General features: G+C 38.5%; 4 protein-coding genes across 9 annotated transcripts in view; 2 read left to right on the top strand and 2 right to left on the bottom strand.

Moving 5' to 3' along the window:
• The window catches only part of LOC107590835 (voltage-dependent calcium channel subunit alpha-2/delta-4-like), a 36,770-nt gene extending 29,416 nt beyond the window's left edge, over nt 1–7,354 (bottom strand). The window contains exons 1-5 of the mRNA XM_016279751.1: nt 6,665–7,354; nt 1,474–1,555; nt 1,190–1,306; nt 1,017–1,076; nt 643–805 (exon numbers count right to left, since the gene is read on the bottom strand). Of these exons, the coding sequence (XP_016135237.1) occupies nt 643–805; nt 1,017–1,076; nt 1,190–1,306; nt 1,474–1,555; nt 6,665–6,795 (553 nt within the window). The 5' untranslated portion in view covers nt 6,796–7,354. The remainder of the gene's footprint in view (nt 1–642; nt 806–1,016; nt 1,077–1,189; nt 1,307–1,473; nt 1,556–6,664) is intronic.
• Nucleotides 7,355–9,354: 2,000 nt separating this feature from the next.
• isg20 (interferon stimulated exonuclease gene) lies at nt 9,355–12,770 on the top strand. The gene is made up of 4 exons (XM_016279794.1): nt 9,355–9,435; nt 9,858–10,528; nt 11,782–11,982; nt 12,096–12,770. Exons 2-4 carry the CDS (start codon nt 9,881–9,883, stop codon nt 12,294–12,296), a joined length of 1,050 nt encoding a protein of 349 aa, XP_016135280.1. The 5' UTR covers nt 9,355–9,435; nt 9,858–9,880; the 3' UTR covers nt 12,297–12,770.
• Nucleotides 12,771–14,239: 1,469 nt separating this feature from the next.
• On the top strand, nt 14,240–19,598 carry LOC107590833 (retinaldehyde-binding protein 1-like). Its single transcript, XM_016279749.1, has 8 exons — nt 14,240–14,309; nt 15,698–15,734; nt 16,177–16,305; nt 17,646–17,850; nt 17,948–18,126; nt 18,347–18,505; nt 19,007–19,117; nt 19,215–19,598. The coding sequence occupies exons 2-8, from the start codon at nt 15,723–15,725 to the stop codon at nt 19,341–19,343; spliced, it is 924 nt and encodes a 307-aa protein (XP_016135235.1). The 5' UTR covers nt 14,240–14,309; nt 15,698–15,722; the 3' UTR covers nt 19,344–19,598.
• Nucleotides 19,599–20,706: 1,108 nt separating this feature from the next.
• The window catches only part of abhd2b (abhydrolase domain containing 2, acylglycerol lipase b), a 9,105-nt gene continuing 6,064 nt past the window's right edge, over nt 20,707–23,747 (bottom strand). For 5 of the 6 annotated variants that reach the window (XM_016279790.1, XM_016279789.1, XM_016279791.1 and 2 more), the window contains one exon: nt 20,707–21,303. In XM_016279790.1, coding sequence (XP_016135276.1) covers nt 21,137–21,303 — 167 coding nt within the window. In that variant the 3' untranslated portion in view covers nt 20,707–21,136. The remainder of the gene's footprint in view (nt 21,304–23,747) is intronic. The other variant, XR_001609831.1, reaches the window with a different exon arrangement.

Genomic DNA, 23,747 nt, shown 5'->3' with positions numbered 1-23,747 from the left:
CGTTTGATATTATTTTTTAAAGTTTAAATGTTGTATTTGCACACAATTGTTAAGATTCGAATTTAATTTAAACTGTGAAAATACAACCCTCATATATTAAGCACTCAAATAAGAAATAATTGCCATCAAGTGTTTTAAGTTTTATAATATAGACTGACTTATAAACACCCTGTAATTTGAGTTCTGTCATGGCAACTCTCGGAGAGTTTAGCATGGTAATGCACATGACAGTGTTAATGTGTTTGGTCTTGGCGGAATAGATCTGCTACGCTACTGCTCCTGCGGCAGAATGAGTACCGAGACTTTCTACTGCTAATACATCCCCAGACATGCTGCTGTAAGCATGTAAGAAATATTGCTGCTGCACATATAACATATATCAAATAACCATATATATATATATGAAATCACACCGTAGCAGATCTATACAGGTGGAGCTGGGGAAGGTGGAGGGTTTGTGAATAATGATGTCATTATGTCAGACTGAGTTAGAACCTATCAGACTGTGCCATCTAGAGTTTTATGACAGAACTTTGGATTTGTTGAGTCCACAGTTTATTTGATTTAATCAAGAAGCAAAATAACAAAGTGTGTTTAAATTAGATGCAAAGCCCATGGTGATTCTCATTATTGCTACCATACCTTTGTTGTAGACATTAGTGGGAACTTGGATGTCGCTCATTAAAGTGTTGACTGAAAGCTTGTTGAAATGTTCATTCTCTTCCAATGGAAATTCACCTCCAAGTTCAATGAAATTTCCCTCTTCATCCATAGTATTCACCAATAATGCATTAAAGTAGTCAAACTATAAAAAAATATATAGCATAAAAAGACAATATTTGCATTTAAAATAACAATCTAAATATGTAATATATATATTATATAATTATTTGAAATATAATATTATTTTTATGAACTATTTGTTTAAATGACTTAATTTATTTGAATTTAATACATTACATTTTTTGCTGATTTTTTTACAAACAGGTTTAAATACCAAATCCCAATTTTGTTACCTGTAAAGATGCATTATACTCATGATAAAGGTCAGCGTCCTCAGCTGTGTCTGCGAGCCTCTGAGGACATAGACAAAGAGAACTCATTTTATAAGTTAAAACCAAAGCTCCTCATAAAATAACATCAGTCTAAATTAATCTAGACAATATAAAAATGAGCACTTTAGACTGACCTTCATAGATTTCATCTTGCTGCCAAGCATTCTTTCAATTTCATCAGCAAATTCCAGCACTAATCGTGCTCCATCTACATCCTCTATTCTGATGATGGGCTCAACATCTTTGAGTTTCTAGACATACAGAGAGAACAGTTTCAGCATTTTGCTTTTCTGGAATCATTTTATTAGTAATATGTGCAAAAAGTTTTCCTAAATGAATATCCAAAAATTAAAGCATCCAGAAACAATCATCATAACTAAAAACGACCAGGAAACTTTACATTTTCATTGATATTTACCTTTTGTAATAGCACAGCGCCTGAGTATTTTGATGCAATTGCATTGATTTGCTCTGAAATGGTGATGGCCCATTTTTGAACCCTAGAATAAAAAATTAAAAAATTAAAAAAAGTCTATTAGCACCAGCTGTGTGATTTTTATCAAGCGTTATTCAAATTAGTGAGCAAATATTTTATTTGAATGTTTGAAATTACCCTGATAAACTCAATAAATTATTTTAAAATGTTTACATTTACTTTAAATAAAATGAGGTCACTGTAAATGATATAAAGACCACAAATATACTGTATAATGAAACATCCCTGTCATTCTTGATGTACAATGCACAAAATAATAAATATAAAAAGCCCTGTCAGCACTTTGTCATAATAAGAGGTGAGCTCTCGGACAGTCTGTCTTAAGGTTGAACTGAGTCTGTCATCAGTCTTATGTTGAAGCATCTCGGTTGACCTGAAGGTGTCTGGGATCATCAGGGAGGCTGAGGAATTATGTTAATAGTTTGGCAATGTTGAGGACTCTGATACTATTACAGCAAGGGAAATCCTTGGGAAGTCAAAAACAAATCAACAGAAAAGGAAGCAGAGAAATGTTTTTCCCCATATAAGCAAAATTTAGGAATAAAAATATAATGTAATGTAGTGCTGTATATTACATTTACACTAAAGTTTAAAGGTTTGGGATCAGTAAGATTTAAAAACAATAAAATTATAGTTTAATTCAGCAAGGACACATTAAATTGATCAAAAATAACAGTAAAAATATTTATGTTTTAAAAGATTTCTTAAAAAACATTTTTTAAAATTATTAATAAGAAATGTTTCTTGAGCAGCAAATCAGCATTTTAGAATGATTTTTGAAGTATCTACTACAAATTCTGCGTTACTATCACAAGAATAAATTACATTTGAAAATATATTGAAATAGAAAAGTTATTTGCAATTGTAATAATATTTCACAATATTACTATTTTATAGTGTATTTTTAATCAAATGCAGCCTTGGTGAGTTTTAAAATGGACTGGTGCTACAAGAGAACAATTTGTCCTTGAATTGTTGTAGTTATATAAATCTAAAAATCTAAAAATAAATATAGGGATTAAGGCCAAGATAAAACTGTCTTTGGCAATAAATCCCTAAAACACAGATGTACTCGCATAGCTATGAAATATGCTTGGTCTTACATGCTCAGCAGGGTCTAGTATGCATAATAAAAGTCAAATTACGATGCATGAGGATAATGTTAGTTGCAATCTTGGAAAGGCCCAAAGCCTGTGATATTCCTGTGTCCACAGAACCTGGCCTGTATGACCATCTGTGAACTAGCTTGTGTCTCTGGCTGGTATCCATAAGGCATTATTAATTCCATGAGTGTATCTGCTCAAACAGTACCCCTTCAAGCCAGAACATTAACCTGCTAGTTGACAATGTCTAACGTGGGGTTTGGGTTTTGTTTCTGGTTTAGGTTTTTATGTCTTTTATTTTTAGATTTTGCCTTGTTTTATGTTCCTGTCATGTGTTCCTTGCCCCTCATGTGATCATGTCATGTGTTACTCTTGTCTGTGTGTCATGTTCTGGACACTTTTTGGATTAAATTAACTAAGCTATTGGGTTCTCACTATTTACAGTACTGTGGGGATTGTGGATGAGGAACCCTGCAATCCTACAGTACACGCCACACAAGAGTGTTTCCATGTCCCAGCTGTCATGTCTGGAGTTGCTAATGTCATGTCTGCTACTCCAGAACCTGCTCAAGTCATGCCTGCTACTCCAGGGCCTGCTCACGTCATGCCTGCTACTCCAGGGCCTGCTCACGCCATGCCTGCTACTCCAGAACCTGCTCACGTCATACCTGCTACTCCAGGGCCTGCTCACGTCATGTCTGCTACTCCAAAGCCTGCTCACGCCATACCTGCTACTCCAGGGCCTGGTCACGTCATGTCTGCTACGCCAGGGCCTGCTCACGTCATGCCTGCCATGCCAAAGCCTGCTCACGTCATGTCTGCTACTCCAAAGCCTGCTCACGTCATGCCTGCTTCTCCAGGGCCTGCTCACGTCATGTCTGCTACTCCAAAGCCTGCTCACGCCATACCTGCTACTCCAGGGCCTGGTCACGTCATGTCTGCTACGCCAGGGCCTGCTCACGTCATGCCTGCCATGCCAAAGCCTGCTCACGTCATGTCTGCTACTCCAAAGCCTGCTCACGTCATGCCTGCTTCTCCAGGGCCTGCTCACGTCATGTCTGCTACTCCAAAGCCTGCTCACATCATGTCTGCTACTCCAGGGCCTGCTCACGTCAAGTCTGCTACACCAGGGCCTGCTAACGGCATATCCGCTACTCCAGGGCCTGCTCACGTCATGCCTGCTACTCCAGGGCCTGCTCACATGATGTCTGCCAAAGCCTGCTCACGTCATGTCTGCTACTCCAAAGCCTCCAAAGTCATGTCTGCCACTCAAAAGCATGCTCACGTCATGCCTGCTACTCCAGGGCCTGCTCACGTCATGTCTGCTACTCCAGGGCCTGCTCACGTCATGTCTGCTACTCCAGGGCCTGCTCACATCATGCCTGCCAAGCCAAAGCCTGCTCACATCATGTCTGTTACTCCAGGGCCTGCTCACGTCATGCCTGCCAAGTCAAAGCCTGCTCACGTCATGTCTGCTACTCCAGGGCCTGCTCACATCATGCCTGCCAAGCCAAAGCCTGCTCACGTCATGTCTGCTACACCAGGGCCTACTCACGTCATGGCTGCCAAGCCAGAGCCTCTTCACAAGATGGCCGGCAAGCCTGAGCCTCTTCACGTCATGGCTGCCACACAAGAGCCTCTTTGCAAGATGGCCGCCATGCCTGAGTCCCTGGCCAAGATGGCTGCCACGCCTGAGCCTTGTCACACCAAAGTCACTTTGCACCGGTGTCGGTGCGAGCAGCTGGCATCCCCAGGGCCTCGGCACTGGCTATCACAGAGTTTCCCTATCCTCAGTGCTTCCTGTTATGGCACTAACCATCCTGAGTGTGTGAGAGAGAGGCCTCTCCTGTCCACGAGTCTTCCCCAGAGGCCTCTCCTGTCCACAAGTCTACCCCAGAGGCCTCTCCTGTCCACGAGTCTGCCCCAGAGACCTCTCCTGTCCACGAGTCTACCCCAGAGGCCTCTCCTGTCCATGAGTCTGCCTCAGAGGTGGCGGCGTGTGCTGCAGAAACTCCTGAGGCGGCAGCATCCACTTCTGAACTCTTTGCCTGTCCTGCCATGGCCATGGAGGTCGTTTATGAACTCATAGTCTGCAATATCACAGCAAAGGAGGCCGTTCATGAATTCTCTGCTTGTCCTGTCATGGTCATGGAGGCTGTTTATGAACTCATAGTCTGCCTTGTCAAGGCCAAGGAGACCGTCCATGAACTTTCTGCCTGTCATGTTACGGCTGCAGAGGCCGTTGTTAACCTCTCTGTGCTCTCTGCTCCAGTCCTGCCTGATCCTCCATGGTGGTTCCCTGCACCATCATCTCCACTCGCCACATCATCTACTCCACCGTGTAGATCTTCGGTCCCGTCTGCTCTGCTGTGGTGGCTTCCTGCTCTTCCTGCTCCACCCTGGCTCCCTGCCTTCTGCTTCATGGCTCAGGTCCTCTACTGTTCCACAGTCTGCCACTGCTTCACGGCCTAGATCCACCATTGCTCCATGGTTCAGGCCCACCACTGCTCCACAGTCTAGGCCTGCCTCTGCTTCACGGCCCAGGTCCACCATGGCTCCACTGCCCAGGTCTGCCATTGCCCCATGGTCCAGGTCCACCATTGCTCCACAGTCCTAGTCCTCTGCCATGCCATGATCCAGGTCCTGTTCCACTGCATGGGCCTGGCCCTCCGTCCCTCTCCCAGTTCCACCTCCGCTCCACCACCCTCCTGGACTTTTTGGGTTTTGTTTGGATTGGATGTTACATTAGGGCTTCTGGAGCCGCCCCTTAGAGGGGTCTTTTAGTTTTGATATTTTGTCTTGTTTCATGTTTCTGTCATGTGCTCCTTGCCCCTCATGTGATCATATCATGTGCTACTCTTGTCTGTGTGTCATGTTCTGACTGGTTATTGTCTTGTCATGTGGTTCTCAGTTTTGTTTGGTCATAGGTTGGTTTGTCATGCGACCCTTATTGTTTGGTATGTATAGCCCTCGTGTTGCCATTGTCTCTTGTCGAGTATTGTCCTCTGTAACCACTGGTTGGTGAGTTTATTTCATGTCTGTATTCTTGTCATGCCAAGCTAAGTTAAGTCAAGTCAAGTCTTTGTTTATTGTTTGGCCACTTTTTGGATTAAATAAAGCTGCACTTGGCTTCTCACTACGCTCGCCTCCAGAGAAATCTTTACACAATGTCTGGAAAAAATAACCAAAGAGGTTCATGAAACAAATCTGACATGGTTTCTGTTGGTTTGTTTTTGTAGGGCCAGTCAGAATTGTGACAACATTAAAGGAATACCCCAAAAATGTTTAAATTCTGTTATCATTTATTCATGTTGTTCCAAACATGCATGACTTTCATCTTCTGTGGAACATAAAAGATATTTTGGAAAATTAGTTTTTTGTCCATTCAATGGAAGTCAGTGGTCACCACAATGGTTTGGTTACAAACATGCTTTAAAATATCTTATTTTGTGTTCCACAGAAGATGGAAAGCCAGGTTTGAAACAACATTAAGGTGAGTTAATGATGACAGAATTTTCATTTTTGGGTGAATGCCTTTAAAAAATGCATTAGATTTTTTTTCAAATATTCAAATATTTTATTATCAATTTTTTTTTATTATTTTTGTATATATTTATAGTTAGTTATTTAATAATTATATAAATAATATTTGTATTTTTTCTGTATTAGTAATTTATAAGAGAATTATGGATATATCACCAAATTATCTTTCCGTTTCTACCTTAAAATATTTTCACTGCTGCTTACGTATGTCGAGAAGTGTCTGCCATCTGCTATTGCACTGAATGACTTCCAAGCCTCGTGAGAACTGAATTTTACACCTCAACAAACTCAGGGAATCAGGGAATTACTAAAAATGATCACACAAATCTCAGAGCAATTTCTCTTCCTGTCTCATTTGAATTTCTAATGTGCACAGAACTGAAGTCGCAACAGTACAAATTAGACCCTGAAATAGTCTGTCTGGTCTTACAAGCATCTACCAAAACTGAAATGAAAGTGAATCTTACGTTTCTGGTGGAATCTTCATTTGAGCATGTGTAAAGATACACAGCCAGCCTGTGTAGACCATGAAGAATGTGACCCAAGAAGACCCTCTGATGTTATACATGATGCTGACATCTATCCTTAAGAGCCACATCTGTCATGAGAAGAAGGTCCTGAGAATCCACTACTCCAGTAGGACGACTAAAATCCAACGTCCATTCCACTCACTTCCATTCATGCTGGCATAAATGGTTTCAAACGTCTCTTACAACCCTTCCGAGCTACTCATCAACTGAACTTGCACATCCAAAAGTTCTTGGAGGGCCTGATGATCCAAGTTAGCGAACTCCTAATCATGCTCAGATCTTCCAGAAACTTCTCAAATTCTCATTGAGCTGCGTGGAGTAATCAACGCTTCTAATATTCAGGATGACACCGATAATCCAAGTAATCCACTTAATGTTATCATTAGGTCCTTCTTTCTTCGTGTTAAACTCAGGTGAACATGATATCAAATAATGTATGCTCTCATCACATAATTCACAAAACATCACAACTGAAAGGTGTTTTCCAAAGTTCCATGGTTCTTGGCATGAAATAATCCCAGTTATAATATATAAATCAAGCAAATGGCAAGCACACTGCTGCAGCTGAGATTCACTTCCAGAGCATCCAATCCTCCATCACCCAATTTACAGTGTAATCCACTTGGATTACAATCTCTCCACACAGTGGGTTCATCAGCGTGGGGAGGGGAGATGGAGAGAGGAGAAAACTGTGGGCACACTGGAGAGACGCAGCGGATTGGGCGAGTAAGAGTTTTGTTGTCACTAAGAGGATTAGTAGTGATTTCAGGAGGTTGGCCCATGTCCACAGCTGAGTGAACAGTGAACAGCTGTGGTTTGTAGAAGGACAAGGCCATCTAGTGGGGACATGACAGCCACTTTTGCACGATGATATGCAGGCACTCCCATGACACTCCATCCATCCTGTATGATTTTCCTCCAGCTCCAGCTTTTGAAGAATAGTTCATAATAATTTAATGTTTCTTAAAACTAAATGTTGTCCATGCTGTGACCTTTTGCTCTCTCTTTAAAAAAAAAAAAAAAGAAGCTTTTCAGCAGCACACTACTCTATAAATCAGAAGGTAATATTTCCTTGAATTGTATAACATTAGTGAGAACCACAGTATATAAATGTGTCTACTTCCAATAAACTTTGAAGACTCTGAGAACATCTATGTGGAGTTCTTCTCGTGATCACGAGCAGGAATGGCAACATATCCAAATGGCAACATAAGAAGATCAATCAATAATTTATTTATCATTTTTCGTTTTGAATCCCATGGTAGAAAGAAAGTCATACAGGGTTTATAGTGAATATATCACAGAATTGTCATTTTTGGATGATCTTTTCTTTTAAAGGGGTCATATGATGCTGCTAAAAAGAACATTATTTTGTGTATTTGGTGTAATGAAATGTGTTTATGCGGTTTAAAGTTAAAAAAACACATTATTTTACACATACTGTACATTATTGTTTCTCCTCTATGCCCCGCCTTTTTGAAAAAGCGAGGTGTGCTGTGATTGGCCAGCTATCCAGTGCGTTGTGATTGGCCGAATACCTCAAGCGTGAGACGGAAATGTTACGCCCCTCACCATACTGTGATGCCCTGTCCTGGCAGGAGCGACGAGACAAAAACATTAAAACCCATTACAAACGAGGCATTTGTTGCATCCAATGGGGACATAATTACTGATTATAATGACTTATACTGTCTTTTTACGCGTTGCGTTGCATCGTGCCGCGTAAACATAAAACCCTGTCTGCATTTGTGATCGGAGAAATGACAAACAACAAGTGCTATTCTACACTGCGTTTGAATCATCAGTGGCAAATGATAAATGAGCGGTGTTATGCAAAGCTTCCCACATAGTGATGTAGATATGTGGGGGCGTGTTAGAACGAGCCGTTTTAGGTAGGTGTGGCTGGCTCTTAACTTTTATAAAGAATATCTCATTGGATTTGAGACTTTAGTCTTTGCAAATTTACAGATCTTCTTTATGCACCAAGAGCTTGTAACACTCCAAAGAGAAAGGAAAAAATGAAATCGCATCATATGACCCCTTTAATAACATTTTATTGTTGTCATCAGGGACCTGATAAGAGATAAACAAGCACAATTTACAGATGATTCTGTAATTTACAAATTACAACATACAGATCATCATAATCAAACTGCTTTAAATAAATAAATAAATTGATTAATAAATAAAATGCCAGAGACACACTTACATGCACTTAAAACAGAGTTCTCAGTCAATGGTATCCAAGGCTCTCCAGGAATATGCTCAATTTCATTACAATATCACATTAATATAGTGAAATAAAAAAATCATCACCTTTTTGATGAATTTTGTATCTAGTCTGTAAGTATATTGCTTATGTGCCTGAACATAGTATCTTGCTAGCTGTCAAATTCCTTCAGATTGTATTGCTATTTATCTCTTAGCAGTTTATTCGGCGTACTAATTCAGTTGACTTCCATTCATAAAATGACCTCTGTCGTAATTCCGCAGTCCACACAATGATTTACACAGCAACAAAACAACAGTACATCAATATTTTCACCGAGGGATCCCCCTGGGGGAGGAGCTCTGCACTGGCATTTGTTTTGACCAATCAGAGTGCAATATGTAGAAACGGATCGCCCAATCAAACAGCTGGATTTGGGTCTGTCTCGGCATGTTCTCGTAGCCCTGCTTCTTCTCACCGGATCCACGTGTACGCAGAGGTATGTGCTAACGTGTACAATTATTTAAGTATTACAACGCTGATAAGCGTTTTTGCTGGAATGTTTTACAATCTAATATTATTTAGGGTTTGTGTTGTTATTAAACGTAAAACGCGACAGATTACGTTATTGTTTCTTTGCTGAATGGTTAGCTAGCCAGTGCTAAGTGACTGTACTGAATGGTCACGATCACAACTTAAATATAATAGAGCGGTAAATAATTGACACTTTCCGACCATCTCCTTTCCTTAGATGGATCATGTAGTCAAATATAGAGTTAATGTTGTTCGTGTGTCTTAACTTAGTAACTTGCAAGCTGTCTAATTCTTTCATATTGAATCTTGGGTATTATTTGTCATTGATCTCTATAAGGACACAGATACTTTTACTTTGATTGACAACAGTATCTTCTTTTTTGACAGATGTAAAACTACATGGTGACATAATGTCTGATTCACTTTGGAGATACTCCACCAGTAATGGTGTGGGCCGAAATATCTTGTCAGCCACCAACAAAGAAACAAGCACTATTTCTCATCAAGCTAAAAGACAAAGGAAAAAGAATACGCTGAAAAAATCCGCAACTGAATTCCATGAAGTGTCATTTGAACATAAAAGAGGAAAGAAAAGAAAATCAGATGAGCTTTTGGAAAACAAGTCAGAGTGTGTTAAACATAGAGATATTTTGGATTCTGTATCTGAACAGTCAAATCATGTGCAATTCAAAAGGCCCAGAATAACTCCTCATACACTGACTGGTGAAGTTGAGTCTGCATTACCTCTCAGTGATAGCTGGGAGGTGGACAGTGGCTTTTCGTCTGAATCCAGTCCTCCCACCAGTGGCAGGAGTTCGCCATGTGTGGGAATAGACCACTCTAAGCTTGTAGCTATGGACTGTGAAATGGTCGGCACTGGACCTGGGGGCAAGTGTAGTGAAGTGGCACGCTGTAGTATAGTAAATTATTATGGTAGTATTTTGTATGATAAATATATTTTACCTCGGAATCCAGTCACAGACTACCGCACAAGATGGAGTGGCATTAGGAAACATCATTTACAACAGGCAGTGGCTTTTGAGGACGCTCAGAATGAGGTGAGGAGGCACTTATACCTAACTACACTATATGTACAAGTTTCTGTTCAAGTGGGTTTATATGCTCTGACTTAAATTGATTTTGTATAGTAGTTTTAAACAGTAAGGGAATTTTCCCCCTGCCGGTACAGAAAAGCCAGTAGTTCAGCTGTTTAATTGCCCTGCCAATATTTTTACTGTCCAGTCAAAATATTAGTTTTTATTATCTTTTTTTTTTTTTTTACAAAAATAATTTATTTAATATTATTTAAGCTGAAGTTTTTATTAATATTGAGTAACATAAATTAAATTAACAAATAATAGTAGATTTAAAAAATGTAATTATTTTTAAGAATGGTACATTTTTCTTAATTTTTTTTTTTTTAAATTTCTGTTTACTTTTATATAATTAACAGTAACATAAATAATAGCTGTTTTAAAAATAAATTTAAATTAATTTGTTACATTATTTCTTACTACTATTCTTTTTTTCTGAAATCTATATTATACTCAATGTTTGATTAAGATATGTTATATTTGTATTTTTTTATAATGTATAATGTTGTTACCTTTTTTTAACAAGTGTACAGTTAAGACCATAAATTACTGTTAAAATCATGAAAGCTGTATCATTTTTTTTTTATTTGAGAAACATTTAAAACATTTTTAATACACTAGTTACATTGTTTTTAATGATAAGGTTTTGTGTGTGTATATGTGGATGTATATATGTGTGGCCCTGGACCACAAAACCAATCATAAGGGGCAATTTAGTTCGAAATTGAGATTTATACATCATCTGAAAGCTGAATAAATAAGCTTTCCATTGATGTATGGTTTATTAGAATAGGACAATATTTGAAAATCTAGAATCTGAGGGTGCAAAAAAATCTAAATATTGAGAAAATCGCCTTTAAAGTTGTCCAAATGAAGTTCTTAGCAATGCATATTACTAAACAAAAATTAAGTTTTAATATATTTACAGTAGGAAATTTACTAAATATTTTCATGGAACATGATCTTTACTTAATATCCTAATGATTTTTGTCATAAAAGAAAAATCAATACTTTTGACCCATACAATGTGTTTTTGGCTATTGCTACAAATATACCCCAGCGACTTCAGACTGGTTTTGTGCTCCAGGGTCACATATATTAAATAATTAAATTTTTGGAAATGTTGATATACTCATTGTTGAGCTTTGTTCATAAATGGCTACTGTATTTCATGGAATATTGCTGAAATAACACTGCTTTTTGTTTTTGTTTTTTAGATTGTTGACATCCTCACAGGGAAGATTATTGTGGGCCATGCCTTATTTAATGATTTCCAGGTTCTTGACATCTCCGTCCCACCACAAATGATTAGAGACACCTGTTCCTGTAGATTGCTGAGAGGGTTGTATAACACCTCCACTAGATGCAATGTCTCTTTGAAGAAACTGTCTCGGAAACTTCTCAATAGGACCATACAGGTAAGACTGTGTAGCAGATCAGCTTTTTTCATGAGCTAAAGTTGGAACATCGAGCTTAGTGTATTTTCTCTTTACTTGCTGCTTGATGTTTACATACTGCATATTTCTTTTAGTCTGGAAGAATGGGTCACTGCTCTGTAGAGGACGCTTGTGCTGCCATAGATCTGTACAAGCTGGTAGAGGACCAGTGGGAAAAGATCATCCTGCCCCAGGATTCAAACACTGACCATACCTCAAACCCCAACAACAACAACCTTGAGCACTACATGCAGGACCAATACTGGCCAGAAAGCATAATGGACTGCAGCCCCTAAGACCAAGAGTTAGGATAATGATGCCAACCTCAATGCTAGGAACCGTCTTTGTTGGTTAATGTTATTTAAACCTCAAACTTTTCTAAACATGTTAACAGTCAATAAGGAAATGCATGATAATGTTGTAGAACATTAACTTGCACTTAAAGTTTATTTAAATAACTTAAACTTTGACTCTGTAAAAGTTGATAATGTTTATTAAATTTAAATTGTATTAAAGTTAATAACAGGTTTCTAAATTTACACACTGTATTTTAGGGAATAACTCCATTGTGAGTTTTCATCTGTATGATAATGTGTAATGTTAATGACATTATGCTGCTAGTTAGCACTAACCACTCATATATTGTCATACTGACCATGCTGTTCATCCAAAAAGTACTGTCATGTGAAAACTTTAAATACAGAATGTTTAAATAAAGATTATGGAAAAAAAAATTCTTGGAACTCCAAATCAATTTATAGCATTTCTTTCAAGGTAGGTAGTGAAATTTCTTTAAAAAAGAAGTCACTGTCAGACCAAGCAGGAAATTTGTGTGACAAATTTGTACACAATATCTAAGTGAAAACTTTTTTGCCCTCATGCAAAATTCCAGATGATGTTGAAATGATTGGATTCAACCAACAACAAAAAAAATCACTGAACAATAGTAAATGTGACCGCACCTTAAAGGGATAGTTAACATAAAAATGAAAATTCTATCATCATTTACTCACCCTCATCTTGTTCCAAACCTGTATGAATATCTTATGTTGAACACAAAAGATATGGATGGATCACAGTTGGATTGAAACTGATGTAATGGGTTGACATAATTTGTCATATAAATGTTTATTGATCTAAAGGTTCTGGCTTGGCTGAAACAATATACCTGCATAATAATGAATCATCAAATTTATTGCCTTTACCCAACAGACGTAAAATAAATGCTGAGCAGCTCTGGAAGCACAGAGATGACCATTGTGCTGCAAGCACTGCTTTAGTAATACAGACCCTCACATTCAAAGGCTAAATCCTGCTTTACAGGATTATGGCCACCCCACCGATCAATGTATCAGTGGGAAACATTGCAGTGACGTTTGAGGGTGGAATCTACAGTCTATGGGTGGAATACAATAATTATGGCTGCTTACAACTAAAACTGAATTTTGAGTACTATCTTGAGATTTTTGTGAGATGGCTTAAACTAATACATTTTTATTATATTTAAATATTTAGTTTTTTTGTTTTTATAATGGACTTTTGTCACATTTCCGGGTTTCTCAGCAGCGGAAGTCGTCATAGTTGGGTTAACTTGAAGAGCAGTGAATGGGAGTACCAGAAATATATTTGCAATATATTATTAAAATATATAGTTTATACATTTATTTTCATATTTCTCCATTGTTTTTACAAGTTTTGTAAAGCAAATTGTACATATAATTGTGCATTTATGGTAAAAAAAAAAAAATCTGATTTGCTGTTTATATGTAGAGTTTCTAAAAGGTTTGATGTTTTAAATTGATGCATTATTTTATAACCTTATTCTAATGAAAATGCCTACATCTGTATCTTGGCATTTCAACACGGCTTTGTGTTCAAGGTCTATTTCCAGAAACCATTCCCGTTGCCAGCACATATTTTTCACTGGTGCCGGAATCCAGCCAAATCTTATTGGTCAGTGGATTGCCAAACCCTCCCTCACATTTAACCTCTAATATTATTAACCGCTAATATGTCTGACACACTCTTTCTAATAAACCCCTTGTTTGTTTTTTTTAATTACACCAAGTGTTTGGGGTCAGGGAAGGTTCCTCTTGATTAAACTCATATGAGTCATGATGCTATTGGCTGCAGGCTATTGGACAATGTTCTCTTTGCTCCTTTTCTCAATGTTTTTGACTGATTAACATCAAATCTGTTAATCCATATGACGTTGTTAATTCATCACAGGTCACACTACAAATTATTGCAGCCTGCTGTTCCTCACCTCACTCAGTTCTGGTGGCTTGAGCAGCACCGCATTGTGTCAGGTAAGTGTCGTTTGGATAGAGCGTGGAATTTGTTATGTCATTTAGGATGTACATTGCTCAAGTTTTGGAAACTTTTAAAATATTAATGATGATGATGGATAATTCTCTATTATTTTAAAGTGTTGGTGGTTGTAATGAGGTAGAATGAATGAAAGTAATCTGGGAGATTTTTTCACTTTCAACTTCTGCAGTTGGTGCAATTTTCACCTCAACATGTCAGACTGATGGAGACTATCACATGACAACCCTGCTGGAATGCTTGTGATATAGCAAGAAATGTCCCAATTATATAACCCAATGTCTCAGATTAGCCTTTGGTAATCTGCCCTTAAAATTGGACTTCGGGGACTCCCAGGTGGACACAAAGTGTTTCTTGGGAGTCCACAAAAAAATTATTTTACTTGAAAACTTCAAAGTTAACATATTAACAAGGTTTTAAACATGCTTAATATTTTTTTTATTTTTTAATTCATGTTATTTAATTGACCTTATTACAATTTTATTGGTAATATTTCGTTTGTTTAATTATTTTGGCATTTTATTACCAGGGTTTCTTCAGGTCTTAAAAAGTCTTAAATCACTTTTTCACAAATTAAGGCCTTGAAAAGAAACAAAAAGTCTTAAATTCAAGTTGTGGCATTAAATGTTGAATGCATTGCAAAAATTAATATCTTAGTATTTTTCCAGTACAAATATAAAAACTTTCTTAAGTCAAAATACATTTACTTGAGATGCAAGATGAAGATTAAATATTATTTTCTGCTTTCTAAAGACTGGTCAGAAATCATGGTCAGAAGCCATAATAATTGATTAAAATATTGATTACAAAATAAGAAAATAATCTTTAAAAAAGATTTTTTTTAAAGATTTTTTATATTATTACATTTAAAAGATTCTTTTTTTGTTTGTTTTTTAATATATTTTATTAGAAAAAGTACAATGACAATAAAAAGCCACTTATTTAATTTCTCAAACTACATGTTTTCTTTATTATATCATGCTTAATTTTTCTTTGTCAAACAGTATAATTGGGTGTTTATGCATATAAAATTTTATAAAATAATATAAGAGAAATCATCATCATTTGGGACCTGCATCAAAATGTTTTTAAAAAATCCCTGCTTTCAGTGATTGTTTATAATTAAATTAATATTTAGACAACCCGTTTTGAATTAAAAGTTAACAGATACCTTTAGTTCATCAACCTAATAAGAATATGACTTAAATACTACATATATTTATTATGATAAAAAGTTTTACCAAGTCATTAAAATTTTATAATTTCTCATGGTTCAGAAAAACCATTATGCCTATATGTCATAAAAATTCTTTTTTTTTTTTTTGGAGTCGCAGAATTTTTCTTGTGATCATTATCTGTCTTTCCACAGAAAGTTGCACTGATCATCTGAAGCAATGGCTGTTGTTGTAAGTAAAGTTTTTTTGTCTATATTAACTGTAAAACCACATTCAGTGTTGCATTTGCTTACTGACTAAATGATGTTAATCGAATGAGAGAAAACTTTTACAACTGTTTCCATTAGTGAAACACAGTATTTCCCCCTGAAGTCTTAAGACCCTGTTATGTCACCCAACATGTGATCTCACCCAGGTTCCTCCAAACCATTACTCATTTAGTGAACAAATGTTTTAAGAACAAGGTGGATCTTAGTGTTTAGGGATAGAGCTATGTACATTAGCAGCTTATCCCCAATCTCAGACCGGGTTTACTAGGCTTTACGCAGTTCATGTGAGTGAGCTTAGCACTGGCCCACACTAGCTTCCATTGATTAGGGCTACTAAATTAAAGTGTTTGCTTAAACTCAGGATTAGGATCTTTTCATAAGTCTTTCTCCATAACTTTTTATAGAGTGGAACATTCCGGATGGTGTCCGAGGAGGAGCAGGCCCTCAGGGCTAAGCTGGAGCACCTCACGGTCAAAGATCACGGGCCGGTGTACAGACCCTGCGCCCAAATACCCGACCACACGGTGCAGAAGGTGTGAGCAAGTCTTTAGAAAGTATAAAATATACACATTTAGACTGAACAAAGCACATTTTAGCTGTCTAAATATGAATTAACTATAGCCAATTTAATATTAAGTAAGTTAAGCATTACTATTGTTAAATTTTATACAACAGTTCTTTCTGGTCCTCCAATCTGATTGACTGAGAGGACCAGAAAGAGAGGTTTCACCGTTTGTATCACTCCGCATGCGCTACTTCTCGCATCGAGTGTCATGGCAAATGCCCAAAGCCACTATAATTTTTTTAAATAATACTGTTTTTGTATCACGGAATGTAGTTTTAAGTGTTTTTTTGACAGGGTAGTGCTTTGTTTAGACTTCAAATATGCGGTTTGTTAATAAAGATAACGTCTATTTGAAAATTTGCTTCAATGCTTTCGGAGATGTGAGCTCCAGGGCATCAGCAGCCATTCAGCGCTCATGAACCCGCCGAGAGATCTTCTGGAATTTACCGCTGTCTCTATTGTGGTTAAACATGAGATATAATTTGTTTTGGGTAAATCCAACGGGCAGTCTTTGGTTTCATTAATCTATTATTTGTTCCAGAGCAAATAGTTTTGGCTGAGTTTTGGCAAAATCTCATCTCATTATGTTTTACGTAACTTCAATGATGTATATCAGAGCGCTGCCTTTGTACTTTTGACTGAATTGCCTAGCAACTTTTATGATGGCTGTTGTTGTTGTTTATTAAATATTATTATTTAATAAATAATATTCATATAAATAATAATATATTTAATTTGTATTTAGTAATGGGAAACAGTATGTGTTTGTGATGGTGATTAGTTACACTGTTCTGTCATTAGATGGCAACAAAAGAAATGTTTTTATGAGTGAGTCAGCAGTAAAGGAAGTAGTTCTGCACAAAAGAGGGTTTTTAAAGACTCCATCGTTTTTTTTCTTTTGTATTTACACACTCCTGCCATCGAACTGTTGTATAAATGCAATATCACACTTGTAGCAGTACAATATGGCTGTATATCGGCACGTTGTGATTTCCATACAACCGAATCACAGCCGTGCTGATATACAGCCATATCACACTGCTATTCGTTTGATATCGCTTATTTCAGCACATAGTGACCACACAAAATAAACACCCTAGTAATAACCTAGCAGCCATCTAGCATCACTGTGGCAAGTTTCGCACAATATTTTTTGAGAAAATATAAAAAACCCAGTTACCGCTACACAATAGCATCTCCTATCAAATTAGCAGGCTTCACTGCACATTCTGACTGTCTAAAAAACTGTTACTTTACAAAGAAATTGTTGTGTTTTTATGAATACTTTAAATTGTGATATTGTTGTAGGCTAAAGATGAGCTAAATGAGACAGATGAGAAGCGAGTGTCAGCCGTAAAGGAACTCAGAGGTATTATTAAAGAGAAGGCAGATTCTGGAGACGACCTCGCTAAAGGTGTTCAGGACACTTTTGGGGACAAACCCGATACTGTGCTGGTGAGGTTCATCCGTGCCAGAAAATATGAAGTTAACAGGGCCTATGAACTTCTGAGGGGTAAATCGTTTTGCCAAAGGGTTTTTATTTTTTACAATTGCTACCACTGGAATGTTGCTCGCCCTGAGACGCTACTATTGGTTTTATTGTCCTGAAGGTTATGTGCGCTTCAGGCGGGATTACCCTGAACTCTTTGAAAACTTGACCCCAGAGGCTGTCCGCAGCACCATTGAGGCCGGTTACCCAGGGATCCTGTCCAGCAGAGATAAATACGGCCGTGTGGTGCTGCTCTTCAACATTGAGAACTGGGATTATGAGGAGATCACTTTTGATGAGGTGATTTTTTTAAATGATAATAGGCTGAACTGATAGTTAGTTTGTATATTGATTGATGTCCTTTTCTCTTTTTCATTTTTTTTATTGTATTAATAAAAAAATACACTACCGATCAAAAATGTTAAGGTCCGTTTTTTGAAGAAATTAATACTTTTAATCAGCAAGGATGCATTAAAAAACTAAAAGTCTGTCACGTGTATTGACATTGTGTATGTTCCAGATCCTCAGAGCCTATTGTGTGATCCTGGAGAAGCTTCTGGAAAATGAAGAGACTCAGATCAATGGGTTTTGCATCATTGAAAACTTTAAAGGTTTCACAATGCAGCAAGCTTCTGGCATCAAGCCCACAGAGCTGAAGAAAATGGTTGACATGTTGCAGGTGACGCATTTATCTTTTTCTTCTTTTTTTTTTAAATAGCTCTCTGTATTAGATCTTAAATGTGCATTCAGTAATATTTACCTACAAATAATTTTATGACAAAAAAATGAATATGAGTCGGTGCGAATAGCCTCGTGGGCAACAACACAACGCCATTGAAAGGTCCCCCCCCCCCCACTTCGCTTCCTGCCTAAATACTGTCCTGTCACAATAAAAGGTAAAATACCAAAAATATATCTTTCAAATAAAAAAAGAAATGAGTATGAAATTTATTAATCATGATCAACTACTAAAAGTGAATTTCTACAATGAAATCAGTAATTATGTACTTTTATGTATTGCTGCATTCACACCACCAAGTGGCAGTATAAGTCCAAAATGACAGCATAACATGACTGATTTGAGTTGGCATATCAAACTTTGTAGTCTATAAATCTATTAATAACACATAAATGTTCATCTTTCCACATCTTAATTGTTGCTTTTTCTTGTGTTTGGCAGGACTCTTTCCCTGCACGTTTCAAAGCAGTGCACTTTATCCACCAGCCCTGGTACTTCACTACCACCTACAATGTGGTCAAACCCCTGATGAAGAGCAAACTGTTGGAAAGGGTAAATTGTGTTGGACAGTATTTGTGGAAAACATGAAGATGAATCATTTTATTTATGATGGATGAGAAAGTGGTTTTGAATTTCTGCGTCTTTGAAGGTGTTTGTCCACGGTGATGAGCTGGAGAACTACTTCAAGGAGTTTGATGCTGGAATCCTACCTTCAGACTTCAATGGGAAAGGTGCCAAATACGACGGCAAGGCCACAGCAGCACAACTTTTTGACTAAGCACTTTTTATCTGTTGCCGCACATGAAAGCGACTGTGTGTTATTTTAGTTGTATTGTATTACAGAATGATTGAACATGTTTTTGTTTTTCTGAGAGTGATCCCAGCAGCATAGAGATGTTCCCATACCAAACAGCCAACTTACTGGAAAAGTCTCCAGATGTCATTAAAGAGGAATGAAACAGATACGGTCAGTTAGTTCCCTGTGAAACTGCATTCTATTGGAGTGCTTGACATTCCTTACTAATCTCAGACAGGGCCCCATCTTCAGATTTAACCCAAAAAATAGATATTCTTTTGGAACAGATGACAGAGTCCAGACATCTCTGTTGTTTCTCTTGTTAAGCGAGAATGGAAAAAATACTCAACCCAGTCAATGTTTAAAACATAATTATAAGAATATATGATGTTTTGAATGGAGAACTTTCTATAGAAAGTTAAAGTGAGTACATACATTTTCATTATAAATAAAGTACACACTTAAAATGACAACTTTATTATATTATCATGTATTTCCTGTAAACGAAAACTAATAAAAACCTTTTGGAATGTCAAACATTGTACTCGAGTGCTACATCTATCTATATCTAGAAAATAAGATGTACAAATTATGGCAGTTTCCACAAATTGAGTTAAAAAAAAGCTTGAAACTGAAGTCATTAAAAATAAACAAAAACATTAAGGCAGTGAAAAATGCTTAACCTTTAGACAAAATCAGCCTGATCAGATGATAATCAGCCTATTTTCTGTTCCTTTTATATGGTGTTTGCAAATATTGCAACCTTGTTACCAAAATGTGGGACAAAGCTTTTATAATAAAAAGTTTTTTAACATTAAAACAAGTAAAAAATATATACATAATTTAAAATAATAATGAATATAAATTTAAATAAAATAAAAGTAGTCAGAATACTAAAATAAAAATAATGTTAAATGTTAAGATTAGATATTGTCTGATTCCAGTTGTTAGATACTGTCAAGAAGGGATTTTAATTGGTTATTATTCAATGAAAATTCAAGACGTGATGTGAAAAAGCTAAACCACTTCTAGAGTGCAATAACATGTTTATTTGTCTTGCATAACAACAGAGAATGACAGTAAGAACGACAGAGAGATAGTTTTAAAAGACACCAATAAATGGGAGACATTCACAGATTATTGCTTCAATTATTTGCGCTTCCATCTACAGGAAACTATTTATTAAATACATTTAATGAAAATAATTTTGCCACTGAAGCAGCAATAAAAAGATACAATTAAAAGTGTCAATAAAACATAAGGCAACCCGACAGACTGTTCAAAAGCAAATGTAAGTGCAAATTTTCAAAAACTAATAAAAAATTTAACATCTCACAAAGGTAATTTGATCAGTTATTATTCAAGATACGCTGACATCATAGTATAGAAGAGATACACTGACATCATAGTATAGAAAAATCTATGTAAATGACAGCTGGTGAACTTAGTGTTAGTTACATCAGTTATTAGTCTTCACCTCTTTACCATCTCCTCTTACCAAGTATGTTTTTTTTCACAAGGTTCACTATAACCTTTTACAAAAACATTTTATGAATCCCTCTGCACAGTTTGTCAGGCTTTGTAGTGATACACCATTGACATCTGACTCATCTGACTAATTTATTACCATATGTGCTTTCTCTCAAATTCCTGCTTGAAGGTCAGAGCAAACTCTGGCAAGTCAGACATTTAGAAACCATCATCTAACCTCAAGTCAGAGAAAATGAGAACACCATAAAGTATTATGCTTAGTGTTGCACAAGGCATTATTTTTCCTACTGGCACTGCGGCCTGTGTTTCTCCCATTGACAGATACCGTTGGCATAACTAACTATGACTTTGTCCATCCAGGAAAGAGGTTGAGGAAAAAGAACAGCGCCTTCAAAGAAGCCGAGATGACCTCCATGTAGTGTCAGAGTGAAGATCACATTTTGCTTCTTTTCTGTGGGGAAACAATACAGATTTATCCTATTTTAGGAACACATTGAAAGCTAATTTACTGTCTTTACACAATCATTTTAGAGGAAGCCATTCATTCTAGATGTATGTTTTTGATTCACTAAGTACCAACTCAGAGTTATTTTAGGAATTGGACTACACTTGCTGCACTGTATGTTCCCTTTCAGTCGGTCACTTGAGACGTCACTGGGATCTCGATTAGAGAGACCAATCCACTTCGAGTGTAAACTAAACGAGCAAATACACATTAGCATGCGATGATTGCATCCAGCTGCCGCTGATTGCAGCGCGAGTATAACTAAGCAGCAGGTGCAACGTATACTCAGCTTTTCATTTCGGAGCCGAGCGGTCATATCGTTCTGCTCCTGACTTCTACTGAGAGAAGACTGAACAAGTTCAGCATGCTCTTTCAGAGCTCTTCGTGTTGGCGGTACGGCGCTTCAGCGGTGGTGGTTTCCCGTGTCGAGTGGGATGCACACATCAGGCTGCACTACCCCCGTTTGTGTTGCAGGCGGCCATCTCCCCTGTGCTCTTGCATGCGATGATTGCATCCAGCTGCCGCTGATCGCAGCGCGAGTATAACTAAGCAGCAGGTGCAACGCATACTCAACTTTTCATTTCGGAGCCGAGCGGTCATATCGTTCTGCTCCTGACTTCTACTGAGAGAAGACTGAACAAGTTCAGCATGCTCTTTCAGAGCTCTTCATGTTGGCGGTACGGCGCTTCAGCGGTGGTGGTTTCCCGTGTCGAGTGGGATGCACACATCAGGCGGCACTACCCCCGTTTGTGTTGCAGGCGGCCATCTCCCCTGTGCTCTTCAGCACGCTAGAGCTTTTTTTTCCCTAAAAGAGCATTCACGGGTGCATCTTTTTAAAGACAACATTGCATCTGGCAAACTCGACATTACGTCTTTGTAAAGACGACGTTGCGTCTTGCTACAGACAACATATCACCCGTGTGTTTCTGGATGCGGTCGTTACCTGGCGTCGGGTGACGGTCACGATCGCTGCCTCACGTGTCTGGGCATTAAGCACGTTGAGGGGGCGTTTGTGGATGAGTCATGTTCTCATTGCGGGAAGACGACCATCTCGGAGTTGCGGGTCAAGCTGAGGGTAACAGTGATGGCAAACCCTCCAGGGAACCAACCCTCGGGGGACCATCGCGGACTTGGTTCCCGGAACTAATGCTCCTCGTGACAGCACCTCCCTGGCAGATTCCTCTGAGGAAGGATCTACTGACTCAGAGACGGGGCACCCTGTGGCACCTGCGTCCAGACCTCTGGAAACGTCATGTCTGTTCCCTGGACAGGAGGAGGAGGTTCTAGGTGACCTACCCCAGGAGGTAGTTGACACCATCACTTCGGCGAGAGCACCATCTACAAGACACACTTACGCCTTGAAGTGGAACCTGTTCATCGAGTAGTGTTCTTCTCATCGAGAAGACCCCCGAAGATGCCCGATCAGAGTCGAGCAGTCCTTTTTGCAGCAGGGGTTGGAGCGAAGGCTGTCTGCCTCCGCCCTTAAAGTCTATGTTGCTGCGATTGCTGCTGACCATGACCCCATGGAAGGGAAGTCGGTAGGGAAGCATGACCTTGCCATTAGGTTCCTTAGGAGGGCCTGAAGGTTAAATCCTCCCCGGCCCCCCTCTATACCCTCTTGGGACCTGTCTCTAGTGCTCAAAGCACTACAGCAGGGCCCATTTGAGACTTTGCAGTCAGTTGAGCTGAAGTTTCTATCAATGAAAACTCTGCTCCTGCGTGCACTGGCCTCCATCAAGAGGGTAGGGGACCTGCACACATTTTCGGTTGACGAATCATGGCTAGAGTTTGGGTCGGCTGACTCCCAGGTAATCCTGAGGCCCCGGCCCGGCTATGTTCCCAAGGTTCCCACTACTCCCTTCAGGGATCAGGTGGTGAGCCTGCAAGTGCTGCCCCCAGAGGAGGCAGACCCAGCCCTAGCTTTGCTTTGCCCACGCCGAGCCGTAAGATGGTACGTAGACCGGACACAAAGCTTCAGGACCTCAGATCAGCTCTTTGTCTGTTATGGAAGCCGGCCGTCTCCAAGCAGACTTTCTGCCATTTTCCAAGAGCGTTACAATCACCTCTAATCTTCCATATGCACCTAAATGATTGTTAATATGTGTAAGTGCTTCTGAAACCTCCTTCGGGAAGGATGGGGCTTCTGCAGTGTTTCTGTTCCAAGTGGAATGGGTACGTTTTGCCAGTGTTATCCAATCTCACTGCTACGAAAACTGAAAAGTGACTGGCCTTCTTGATGCGAGCCCTGGCCTACGCTGAAAAGGGGGTGCAGGAGGCTCGCACAGGACACTGGAATGGGCTGCATCTATGGCGTTTTGGTAGGGATCCCAATTCGTCTGTCATTACCGACGTGACGTCAAGAGTGACTGACTGAAAGGGAATGTCTCGGT

This window comes from Sinocyclocheilus grahami, unplaced genomic scaffold, assembly GCF_001515645.1.
Source record: "Sinocyclocheilus grahami isolate Dianchi unplaced genomic scaffold, SAMN03320097.WGS_v1.1 scaffold133.1, whole genome shotgun sequence".
NCBI lineage: Eukaryota > Metazoa > Chordata > Actinopteri > Cypriniformes > Cyprinidae > Sinocyclocheilus > Sinocyclocheilus grahami.
The sequence above is the reverse complement of the archived record's forward strand: the minus strand, read 5'-3'. Positions and strand labels throughout refer to the sequence as shown.